At 34.9% G+C, this 13,258-nt stretch overlaps 2 protein-coding genes across 2 annotated transcripts; one reads left to right on the top strand and one right to left on the bottom strand.

Annotated features, from left to right (window-relative positions):
• The first annotated feature begins 4,933 nt into the window (after positions 1 to 4,933).
• On the top strand, positions 4,934 to 5,595 carry LOC143625837 (uncharacterized). The gene is made up of 2 exons (XM_077096073.1): positions 4,934 to 5,401; positions 5,509 to 5,595. The coding sequence occupies exons 1-2, from the start codon at positions 4,934 to 4,936 to the stop codon at positions 5,593 to 5,595; spliced, it is 555 nt and encodes a 184-aa protein (XP_076952188.1).
• Positions 5,596 to 8,968: 3,373 nt separating this feature from the next.
• Positions 8,969 to 12,228, bottom strand: LOC143625894 (uncharacterized). Its single transcript, XM_077096112.1, has 3 exons — positions 12,035 to 12,228; positions 11,392 to 11,621; positions 8,969 to 10,921 (listed from the first exon to the last, which is right to left on the bottom strand). The coding sequence occupies exons 1-3, from the start codon at positions 12,210 to 12,212 to the stop codon at positions 9,269 to 9,271; spliced, it is 2,061 nt and encodes a 686-aa protein (XP_076952227.1). The 5' UTR covers positions 12,213 to 12,228; the 3' UTR covers positions 8,969 to 9,268.
• Positions 12,229 to 13,258: the final 1,030 nt, after the last annotated feature.

Raw genomic sequence — 13,258 nt, 5'->3', positions numbered from 1 at the left:
AAAATTGTAATATTATTTTGTTAGTTAGACTTAAAACATTTATTATTTGGAGGAACTTCACCTTATAATGTATTGAAATCATCGAGCTATGAGCTCTTTGGTTTCTAAACTAAAACGAGTTTTCATTATTTAGGTATATTTATTGGGAATGTTTATGATTCGATTCATCTAAGTTGGACAGAAGTTTATGCAAACCGCAATCTAAGGTTTAGAAAAGAGACAAACAAATCGACGGGGTTGGTTGGCCCGTCAACCCGGATGGTTTTCAAGGATTTATGTTTTGACGGTTTAGTTTGAGCAGTTTTAAATAGCTTATCTATATCTATATTAAGTTTTTAAACATACAAACTTTGGATAAGGATTATACAAGAATACAGATTAAATCAAGACCATCTAGCTAATGGTTGAATGCATCAAATTAAAATGACAACGGAACCTACGAGATGACTGTCCAGTCAAACACATAAACTATCAAATTTGAATACTATCTTGGTAAAATTCATAAACCAGAGTTGAAATACATGTTGGGCCACTTGTTGAAGGTGAATTTTCATTAAATGTATCAATGTATAAAACATCATATAACTCGTTGAAGACACAACACTTATGGGTAAAGTGATGCAAAAAATTATGTATTGAATATAGAAGCTACTAGTTATAAATTTCCATCACATCTTCATAATCTCCAATAATCATACAAAAAGATAATAATTGTGTAAATAAAGGACACATAACTCAGAGAGGAGATGGTTAACTGATATGTGCCATACATGTTACATCATGCCATGTCACCCATGACCTTCCATAATTCCCATGCACAACAAATCGTGGAGTAATGCTTGCAATTTATATCTTTATTTTCTGCATTAGTTTGTTTTTATTTAAAGTAGTTGGTCTTTCACTTTGTAAGCCTTATAAAAGGCCTCTTAGTTTTGTTATATGATTAAGAAGAATATTGAAGTAAAATTATGTATTGTTCTCTCTATTTCTTTGGAGTCTAACCCGCTTAAAGGGTCACTATCTTGGGAGATTAGCTATCTCGAATCGGCTTACTATCATCAACCAATATGCGAGTTCACGCTTAATTTGTTTTTTTAACAAATGGCTCCCGAATTTGAAATCCTTTTGACCTGTTTTTAAATAACTCGGTTTCGACATGTATTCAGTTAATAATATCAAAACTTTACACGTTGCTAGGATAATAATGACCGGTTGGATCGGTTGAACCGTTTTCAAAAACTGATAACTCTCTAATTAATTTATAGAATCCCAAAATTATAGAAACATATGACATAAAACTTTGATATAATTGGAAGTACAGGAAATAAGTTTTTCTTTAACTGGTTGCATAAATATGTCGTTTAAAAAAACATAACATTTTCAGATAGTTAAGTAGATAATAACACAATTACTTTGTGGTTCAGTTGATTATGGCGTTGTTTTACGTTTTCATGAGGTTACACGACCAAACTCATCCAACAATGCTCCCATCTCAAACTCAGGGACAGGCTCCTCTTTATAAATGGAGACCTAAAGAAATGAGCTAACTTAAATCCGGTCCAACCTCGTCTAACGGTTACCAATTCAACCTGGTTTAATAAAAAACCAATTGCATCTATTGCTTCCGTTTCAGTCGAGTATTAATGGATCGGATCTGTGTCTGGTTTGAATGTCGGGTTTGGTTTTAATAACAATAGTATTTGACTCATTTCCAATAGATACCGGTATAAAAGTTATATAATGTCTTCAAAAACATGAACTTTAACAACAACAACAATAATAATTATTATTATAATAATAATTATTATTATTATTATTATTGACGTAACTAGTTCAACATTTGTGATTACATTTATAGTTTAAACTTATACTCACAACCCAAATATCTTGGCCACACCGGTCAGGAAATAGAATTAAGCAATCTTATCTTCCAATAAAAGAACATCCCACATCGCCCTAGAAATGAAATGCATGATGATCACCACCTTATAAATCGCAAGCCATCATCAGAGAGTTTATTCCTGGCCAGCTGGCGGTTCAAGTTTAACCCGACTTGCTTCAAAGTGGCCAATTATTTCAAAGGCACCTTAAGTGACTAAAATGAACATGCTTAAGTGACTAAAATGAACTTGGAGGGCGGAGACTCACTAATTCCTGGTTATTTCAAAGGCAACTTAATAACATTAACCATAACAAACATTGTTGGACCGGCTAGTCTGATCCGGCCTTAAGCATTTACTACAACAAAAGGTTTATCTATACTTAACCTAAGAGTTGTGTCACTCATTGTAGCCTGTGTGCACCTGCGCCCTACTTTAGATGTTGTAGGAAGAATAGTAGCCGGTGCGTGCATACAGCATCATGGCAATATTATTTCTACATGATGTCACGCGAGTCATTTATTATATACAGAAACATCGTATTTACAATGTGCGTTCTAAATTAATGTTATTACTTTAAGAACTTTAACATAAAGTACATGTGTATAGTGGTCACATAATACAATTGTTTTGTATGACACGGGGCATACTAATCATGCTCGTACATTTAAAGCCATGATACAAATTAAAAGAAAAAAAGTCATATATATATCTCAGTGAAGTTGGTTGGTTAATCTAAAAGAAAGTAAATCTTAGTTGCTATACGTATTTACATATTACGTTAAGTTGTAGATAAATCGTCGAAACTTATGTATTTTATACATTATGTGTTATGTCATACTCCTACATTTATTTTTTAATTGATCATTTTCTATAAATATATATTTTCTCTCTTAAAAAATCATGGTTTGTCTATTTTCAATGGTTGCTAACAAATAAAAGAGTATGAGGAGTTGGTTTTAAAGTTCATTCGTGATTCGGTAGAGATGTTGAGAAAGCATCAAAGCCAAATCTAGCATCTATCCATTGCATAATGTTTTCAAGTGTAAAGTTATGATTTTGATTTTTGAACGCTCCCAAGTTTGACATTGGGAAATTGATGGATGAAAATGCCCATTTTTTTGTTTTTGACATTTAAATGTTTAATATTAATTCACATTGATCATTGATAGTTGTGTTGTCTGTTACTGTTAGAGTTTGATAGTTTTGTTGAATAATGAGTTGAACATGATTGTTGTTTCTTTATTGTTTCCATTATATAGTTTCATGTATATTAATGCGAAGATGTAGGTGTAAAGATGGAAAGGCATGCTAACAAGTGAGCTTCAAATCCAACTTGGGACAATAAGTAGGGTTCCAAATCAAGTTTTCTCATATATAGTGGGTTTCCTCAATCCTCCTGAGACCCAAGGGCGGTCTCCGAGTTGGGAAATAGAGATGGTCAGGTAGGCCAGTGATCCATCAGCGATCCAAACAACCGTTAAAAAAATACACCAGATGAGTGATTACAAATAGGGTTGTTCACGAGCCGAGCCGAGCCGAACCAAACGAGGGTTTGCTCGTTGCTTGGCTTGTTTACAACCGAACCGAATGGCTAAAATTCGAACCGAGCGAAAATCGAAACGAGCCAAAATCGAATCAAGCATTTTTTGATCGAACATTGAGCGATTTTCGAGGGTTTGTATTTCTTTTTCACTTTAAATATTTCAATAAGAAACAAGTTTGAATGTTGTAAATAATATATTTGTAAACATATTAATAGTTTTTAGACAAACGTGCAATAGGTTGTAAACTTTTATTTACAACCGAACCGAACGGCTGAAATTTGAACCGAGCGAAAATCAAAGCGAGCCAAAATCGAATCGAGCATTTTTCGAGGGTTTGTATTTCTTGTTCACTTTAAAATATTTCAATAAGAAACAAGTTTGAATGTTGTAAATAATATATTTTGTAAACATATTAATAGTTTGGTGCAATAGGTTGTAAACTTTTATAAGAAATAAATTTGAACTGAGATATAATGAACATGTAAAAAAACTTATGGTATTTTGAAAACTAGAAGCGAACAAATAAAACTATAAAATTGACGATATTGGGAAAATTTTAAAGGGGTTTAAAAATTTTACACTTATATTTATGCGTGTTCTCTATATATTTATATATTTGTTCATATATAGTTATCTTATATATAAAATATATTAAAATAAAAAATATTCGAGCCGAACCGAACCAACCTTTGCTCGTTATTTGGCTCGTTTACAACCGAACCGTGCAGAGTGGCTCGTTTACAATCAAGCGAAAAAACGAGCGAACATTTTCCGAGCGAGCGAGGAGCAAGTTCGAGCGGCGAGCGGTTTGAACAGCACTGATTACAATCAAGTGAAATAGTGAATGGAGCGGGCTTGGGCTCGGTCTTAAAACATTAAAAAAATGCATTGTTTATGATATTAAATTTAACATAATATAATTGGGCTGGACGGGTATATATATTACTAAAACATGAAACATAACCTAATTCTCACTCTTTGTTTCGATTTGGTTTAAGCAATGGCGGATGTTGCCTTTGATGTGGTCGAGCAGATCCTGGTACGATTGGATGTGAAAGATCTAATCCGATACAAATGCGTGTGTAAGTCATGGCTTTCTTTTATATCCTGTCCTCGTTTTGTTAAAGCTCACTTGGATCATAATATTAAAAGTGATCGTGACAACCATCAACTTGGCCATAGAAGGATCCATACATATGACGACATAAGGAGTGAAGACACATGGATTAGCAACAAAGTATATAATATTGTTGGTTCTTCTAATGGCCTCGTGTGCGTTTGCAATGATAAATTTTTAATAACAAATCCATCCACTAGAGAAGAGAAGAAACTCAGCGGGTTCGGAGATTGATATGTTGGGGTTTTGGTTATGATTCGTCTTCAGATGACTACAAGGTTATAGGCAGGGTCTGGAAAGAAGAATATTATGAAAAATCAACACTTTTTCATGTGCTAACATTGAAATCAAATACTTGGAAAGTTATTGGAGAATTAAAGTATTACACGATGGGTGATAAAGCTGGTATCTTATGTGATGGAACACTTAACTGGTTCATGGCTAATAAAAATTCTTACAACAAAACAATTATTTCTTTGGATTTATCTACGGAGGAACTTAAAGAAATCCCCTTACCGAAAGATGGTTATTATAGGACTACGCCTTATGATAAAGACAGACTTGGGATTATACATGACTGTCTATGCATATATTCATATCGTTCCCCTATGTCTTTTGAGATACGGGTAATGAAAAACAACAATTGGGAACTATATATTGATGATGATTGTCAGCAGAGCAAATATGATGTTGCTCACTGCCTGAGTAGAGCGTATGATTCACGAAAAGGCAGTTTCAAACATTCTGAAGGCCAACATGTGCCCTGCAATGGGGACTATATTCGTTCAAGTATATTTGTCAAGAGCCTCGTATCTCCAAATCCTCATGTTGATAATACTTATGAGGGACCAAACAAGGTTATTTCTAAATGTCTCTTCTTCTAATATATATACATATATATTCTTGCCTGCATGCTAATACTAAATCTTTCTAATCTTTTGTTTGTATATACATAAAAATTCAGGAGGGGCAGGAAGATAATGAGGGTGCTGAAAGTGGTGTCAAGGGCAGCATAAGAAAGAAGAAGAGGAATATGAGCAAGACGTCCTAATTATTTTTTATTTACTGCAGTATTAGCTGCTGCTCATTATTCATAATTTCATATTTATAGTCCAATACTAATAATTTGGATGAACATGTGTTTCATTTTTATTAACAAATAAGATCCAAACCCTAATTATATTATGAATTTGCTGGAGGTGAATTCTCAACAAATGTATCAATGTATAAAATCATAACTCATTTATGATACAACACTTATGTGTAAAGTGATAGCAATGTATGGGTTAAAGAAGCTACCGGTTGTAAATATCCATCCATCACATCTGCAACAATTATACAAAGAAATAATAATTGTGTAAATAAGTCTAAAGGATATACATGACAAACAAAGGATATGATTAACCAATATGCAGGTTCACATTTAATTTGTTTTTTTAATAAATGCCTCCCCAATTTGTATAAATAACGGGTGAGGATCAAGAAGGTAAGTACACCACCTGACCACCACCAAGAATTCTCATTAATAGTATTCCTAGAATAATAGGATTAGCGAGCTCGATCACCACTAAGTTTAACAAAACTTTTAGAAATCATGTGATGTTTTAATCTACAAGTTAGGTGATATTTGCAAATGGGAATGTGTCTCTAAGGGAGTGTTTGGGATTGCTTATTTTAATCAACTTATGACTTATTAACTTTTAAAAAAGTTAAAAGATGTTTGGTATTATGTGTTATTTGGTTTAAAAGTGTGCCCATGACTTTTAGTCAAAACACAGGTTTCACAACTTAATGTTTCATGAGTAAGTGGCATGAGCAAGTAACAAAGTACCAGATTGAGTCACTTATTCCACATAGTATAATCCTTGAAGTTTAGTGCTACACCCATCTTGATATATTGAACTTGTAAGACACAGAAGGCCGGGTGCATTAATATCGTGCAGTGTAATTCCTTTGTTACATGACTAATATTGGATAACAATTTATGTGACAAAGAAGGAACACAAAAACAATTTGACAATTTCAACGTGGGCGATATTTCAATGTAGTATTCTGAAAACTTCCGTGCCAAATTTGCCAACTTTTAAAGTTGAAGGGCTAAATGGTAATTAAGCTAAACTTAAAATCCATGGTCTCATAAAAAATGTCATATTAGGTCAGTCTAAAGATGAGACGGTCCGTATCAAAGATGATGATACGAAACCTGTTATTTAGCAAAAATAGGAGTAGTGGAGCAGTTTAATAACTGTTAATTAGGATTAGTATTTATAACATGTTCTGCATTTATTTTGAAAGGTCGATGTTTATGTTATAAAATTAGGGTTTTAATCCTTGTAATTGGAGATCAAGCCTATCTCGAATGTGGCTATTTATCTTAGTTCCAGTAATTTAAAGTTTCAGTTTCTATCAAATGACCTACATATTAAGCTTTCCATTTGAGTCGGACCGTCTCATTCACCTATCTTTTGATACGGTCCGTATCAGGACAGCCTTAACTCTTAATCGCCACGTCAGTGATGAGACGAACGTCTCATCTTCAAACAGTCCATATAACCGGCCATGACAACAAGAGTTGTTAAAACACCCCACTCTTACGTGTTAAACTCCCATTGCTGACTTATTCCTCCATTCTAACCTATAAATAACGAGCATAGGACGTCCATTTCATGCACACTTCTTTTGTTAAACATCACAAACAATCAAAACCAAGTATTTTTAGGGTGTTAAGCAAGAACAAAATTTGATGTTTTGAACAGATGTTACTTCAAATATGACAACAGATGAAGATTTGATTAATATTGTTACACAACGGTTAGATGTTTCGAACAATAAGTTGAATGCAAAGAGGATTTTCTGATGCAGGAAATATGGAATTTTTTGGGGTAGGATATCATTTATGATGTTAGTATCGGTATGAAGAAATAAATGACAGATGGTTAGATACGGATGGGAATTGGGATGGTAGATGTGTCATATTATCGTTTGTTCCGGCTTAAACAAATGTGTACTGTATTTAGGGTTCAAGATTAATTTGACCCGTGTTGATTTCATCTTTCAATTTCCTATACCCTTCGCTTTTCTATTATGTTTATTTTTTAGGCGGTTTTGGGAATTGAGAGGTGAGATCATGTAAACAAGGCGAGCAAACAAACAGACATGAATACTCAAACGAACTTGTTTTTTTATTTATGTTCATTTGTTAAAAAAATATTATATGGGTGTGTTCATGTTGTTTATGTTCTTTGGTAAACCATGTACATGAACAAAACATAAACAAGAAGGATCAATGGGTATGCAGCTGATCACCCAAGACTTGCTTCTTGATTTAATTGGACCAACGGGAGTTGATGCATGATAGGACAATTTTTAGAATTATTAACAACTAATAATTAAATTTAAATGGATTCGTAAGTGAATATAGACAACTGTAAGTAAAAAAAAATAACAAATGGAACGTAGTCTCAAAAGTAAATAAACTAGCATGACACGCGTTTAATTAACAAAAGTTTGTTTATTTGACCAACTTCACGGATCCCGCGCGTATTCAATTTGTATGCAACACTCAAGTGGCTAAAAATTCAACTAAAATCAAAATGTGATACAAAATTAGCCGGACATCTAAACTCAATCCGGGTGGTTAATGAAACAGAGGAACTGACTTAAGGGGACTATTATGACAATTTAAGAAAACCAAATTCAGAGAGTGTTTATAAAGGTTGGGAATAATCTATTAGCAAACTCATCTTTGAGTTCTAATGAAAATGAAAGATATCACAAGGACTGAAGGTATAATTCTGCAGCCTACGTATGATTTTGAGGATTTTGAAAATATTACATTTGAAATGCCTAAAAATGCACAAAAAGATGAAAAGAATGTAAAATGAGTGGCAAAACATGAAATAGTCATGTGGGTATGTATTATAAATAAAACCAAGGGTAATAGGGTATTCCCATTTCCCAATAAATATATATATGTATGACATTTTGAATACATAACTTAAAAAAGATTCATCCAAAGCAACACCTTGGCTTCATGTCTCAAATCCAGATCATCATATATATCTTCACTCACTTTCTTTTCATATTTCCATGCATAATAACTGTAACCATGTGAAAATACTTTAAAACGTTTGTGTATTCCAACGGCCAGAAGTAATCTAAAATGCTACAAAAAGAAACATGATGGCAACTTTGTTGCGGCTGTACAAACAAGAATAGCTTACAAACGTAAACTTTAACATCCGTTAAAAAGACTAGCGTGCAACAAAGAATTTCTTATTGTCTTATGCTCTCAGTACTCATGATGAGGATTTACAAGTGGAGCACAGAAGATATTACATAAAGATACATCATAATTTTTAGCTAAAAAAACAAGAAAACATAAACGAACCATAGTAAGAGATATAAAGGGGGTCTATTATAAACCTCCCATGACTTCAATCTTTCATTAAATCCAAAAGGCATGTCTTCAAGATCTTCAACTACCCAGGCCCAAAACCGAGGCACAACTCCACAAATTATGCAACAAATCCATAGTTTAAACCTTTTACACCATCGGTTTCGCTACATCGATGCCAATGATATGTCTACGCTGTGTTTATTAGTTGTCTCCACGTCGTTGTTGACAGGCTGCATAGGTTCTTGTAACAGAAGTGATGTAAATATGAGAGTTATATATACAGAAAAAAAAAACCTTCTTTACCCATTGGACCAACATGGCGACATCAAATAAGACTTGCAAAAAGAAATTTGAGTTCGACGGGTGACAGATCCTGCTGCACGCCTTCACTGACATCATCACCATTGAAGTCCACTAAAAGATTGCTCCCGGGTTTAAACTGTTCCTCAATCAACACCACTTCATCAGTAACGGGCCTAGCGGCATCATCAACTTCCAAATCCACCATCATATTGTTTGCAGGCTCGGTCACGGGCCCAGCAACATCATCACCATCCAAATCCATCAATAAATTGCTTACGGGTTCAACTCGTTCCTCAATCAATACCACTTCATCAGTAGCGGGTCTGGCATCATCGGTCAACAGGGCTTCAAGAGTTGACTTGAGACTACCATTATCAAAAGAAGCAAATTTCACTTCTAAGATAGGAGATTCAAAGTCAACTCTAGATTCCAACACCTCTTGAGGCTGATCCGGGAAATGTTTAAGAATGTCGGTTTTGTCAAAAGTCAACATCTTGACCACTTCAATAGACTCTTGCTGATCATCGGTTTCATGAGGAGACAATGGACAACTGAAATTACCAGTGGGACCTATAGCTACTTCATCAAAACTAACATCTGAAGAAACCGGGCCCACATCATTCTCCATTATAAACTCGGGTCCGGTTTCTTTGAGAGATTCAGAATCAGCCTCGGCCTCATCCTCACTATCAGTAATAGATACATGAGTTGTATCTATAGATTCAACTATTAAACCATCATTTGATTTAGTAAAAGATGAGAATCCAGCTAATGCTGCAGCCAAAGCATCATCAATCGAAACGGTTTTCTTCGGTTTTTCCTTTGGTGATTCCAAAACATCACTCACTTCCACTTTTTCATCACAAAATGTATCCTCAGGTGGTTCGTGGTCCCCACTTGAGAAAGATACCGTCTTTTCTAACTCGGGTTCACCACAGAGTCGAGAGTCGTTTTCATTTTCATTTGTCGATGTGGGGTCGGGTTCACGTTTTGAAAACATGGGTGACTCGGGACACTTGGCGAGTAATTCAACCTGCTGCTCTACACGTTGGAGTCTAGCTTCCATGGTGTTTATTGGTTTCAACATGTTCTCTTCAAAGCGCATGCAAATATCCTCGATTCGACTCACTCGTGAAACGAGTTGTTCCAGTAAAATTTCGGTTCGCATGTATGGAAACTCTTTATCTGGAGTTAAAACTGGCAATTGTGACTGAGTCAACTCAGCTTTGGCCTCACTCGGTTTTCGCAACGTCTCATCTTTTTGGCGAACATGATTAATGGAATTATTTGAACTGGTGGGTTCTAACTCGGTTTTGATTAGTTGACTCGTTCTCAAATGAGACGGAGTCAACTCAGTTTTTGCATCACTCGGTTCTAACTCGGTTTTGACATGTTTTACTACATGATTGGAACTATTTTGATCGGGTAAATGCACTGATCTAGATTTGGCCAGCCCTAGAAGTGTTGGAACAAGCATAGTCATAAGTGAACTACTAGCCGAGGTTTCTGGATTAGCCGTCTGACTCACCAAGTCGACACTGGGATCAATCGGGTCAGCAAACACGTACACTTCATCAACATAAACGCATCCTTTAGTTTGAAGTGATAGCAAACGAATAGTGAGTGACATGCACGGTTCTGAATCATTGATTTCAGCTGTAGCCTCATAGAAATCCTGTAAGTATAATATTTGACCAATATTATTAAAATATCGTGTTATGCTTGTAAACGAACCGAGCAAACACAAAAGGGATCCGGTTCATGTTCGTTCATTTAAATTTAACCGAGCAAATGATTGAACACGAACATTAAACGAATGGAAGTTTCTTGCTCATGCTCGTTCGTTAAGAAATTGTACTTGTTCATGTTGTTTATGTCCGGTTATTAACAGTATAAAAAAACGGTTCATGAATGTAAACGAATGAGCGAACATAACTGAGCATATACGAACAAAAATAATTGAGCTAAAACCAATTAAGAAAAATGTGAATAACAATGTATTGGGCCTATTAAGTTATTAAAACTAGACTAAATTGTTACGGGCCTAAACAATTTTATTCAATATATTAACCAATGCACATGAAGGGATTAGGGTTTAATCAGACTTGAGTTTGAATTGAAACTATCTAACTTTCCAGATGGTACCTGGTGGATTCGGCCGCTGTTTGGCTTCTGGTCTGGACCAACCGGGAGTTTGACCTCGACCCAATCATCGGTTAAAGGGAATGAATTGTCATCTACAGAAGCAGCACTGCAACGGACCGTACATAGGTACTCGTTGTCACTCTGCAAATCCGGCGCATAATAAATTTCATACACGCGTGCTGTACTTCTGACATACACCTGGAGAATCTCGTGCTTCTGAGTAAAGTTTACTGTAAAAAAAACTGAAAAATATCAGTCTAAGTAGTAATGTTGTTAACAAAAGAAGATGATAACCAGATGAAGGACTGTGGCTATGCATAGTTAGTTTATTATTCACTTTGAATTGTTGATTTAAAATTTAGGTTATAATTCACTGATGAGTCACTAGCTAGGGCCTCACGCTTGATTAACTTCCAAGCAGCTGATTTCAAATTAAACTATTGGTATAAATTCAATCTTATATAACACTGTACACAATTTCATTAAAACCTAAATAACTAATCACCGTCAATTAAACCTAACTTTCATGATACACAGAAACCTAAATAAGGTCCGATAAGACGCATCTGGCGAATAACAATCAATGGATCGACTTATTATCATAAGCAACCAGATATTAATCGAATAGAAATAGAAAACTTACGTTTGATTTCGCAAGGTTCATAATCGGTGGGTGAAGGAGGTAGGAGAAGGAGTGGTGGTTTACGAGTAGTTGTGGATTCGGAGTCGATGGGGAAATCAAAGGACTCGAACGTGACGATGGAGTCGAGAGAGCCGCGTGACAGTGTCCAGCTGGTCTCGGTGGTCCACGGAGTAGTCATATTAGTTAGTTGCCGGAGTTGTAATGGTTACGGTGGAGGACTTCCGTTTGCCGTTGGGGTTCTTGCGTAATATTAAAGTGGTTTGGACGGGGTTTTCTTACAATCTTAAAACACCTATTAAATATTCAACTGTTCTCTTTAATATTTTGTTGATTTGTGAGTTTGCTTAAACCATCAACTGATGTTTTTTTCTAGAGAAAATTAATAGGTCATTTTTTTATTTATGACATGGAGTAGCAGAGATGAGCTCGGGATTGTATCGGTCTTGTATTAAACTAGATTAATGTGAGGGGAGGAGTGTAAGTGTTTTTTTTACACTGTTTTGATTGTGAAAGAGAAACCCCGGATAAGGTGACTAGGTGCTTCTATAACTTTTTTGGGTGCTCTTAGTATCACGGAGTTGTTAATTCTGACGATCCCAAAAACGATAACTGAAGCACGAGATTCCAATCTTATAATTAAGTGTAGGAGCGTATATATGTAAATCAGATCTTATGTTTTATTTTCAACACCCTTTACTATACAAAAATGGGCCATTACATGTAGCTTTGTCATATCAATCTTGTTCTAATTATTTACGTACATAAACGGTTATGTAATATTATTAGACATACGTGAATATGTGATCTTACAAGCATTTGTCGACAGGGATTTTGACGTTCTTTTTTTATTTGATTATTTATTTATTTATTACTATTATTTATTATAATTTTTTTTTGGAGATTCTACCAATAAAATATGCAGCAGAGATTTTTTTCAATGAAATTTCATAAAAGGAAGCACTCACGACACATCTAAGAGTGTGTGTGTGTGAGCCTTCCAAGTTTTGGACATCACCCAACCAATTTATTTTGCATGTGATAGAGTATTTGGCTGTTTTTCAAGAGCTGTAGAACCAAACTAAACGGGTCAATGAGGCTGTTGTTTAGCTTTAGTTTGGTCCACAATGACCTTTACCAACCTGTGAGGCTAGCCATCAGTACATAAACTTAAAACAAACATATGTGAATGCTAAAATTAACAATACCGGCTCACACTAAACATCA

The sequence above is a fragment of the Bidens hawaiensis genome, unplaced genomic scaffold (genome assembly GCF_021521415.1).
Source record: "Bidens hawaiensis isolate Kalapana, Puna unplaced genomic scaffold, B.hawaiensis_p1.1 tig00004242_1, whole genome shotgun sequence".
NCBI lineage: Eukaryota > Viridiplantae > Streptophyta > Magnoliopsida > Asterales > Asteraceae > Bidens > Bidens hawaiensis.
The sequence above is the reverse complement of the archived record's forward strand: the minus strand, read 5'-3'. Positions and strand labels throughout refer to the sequence as shown.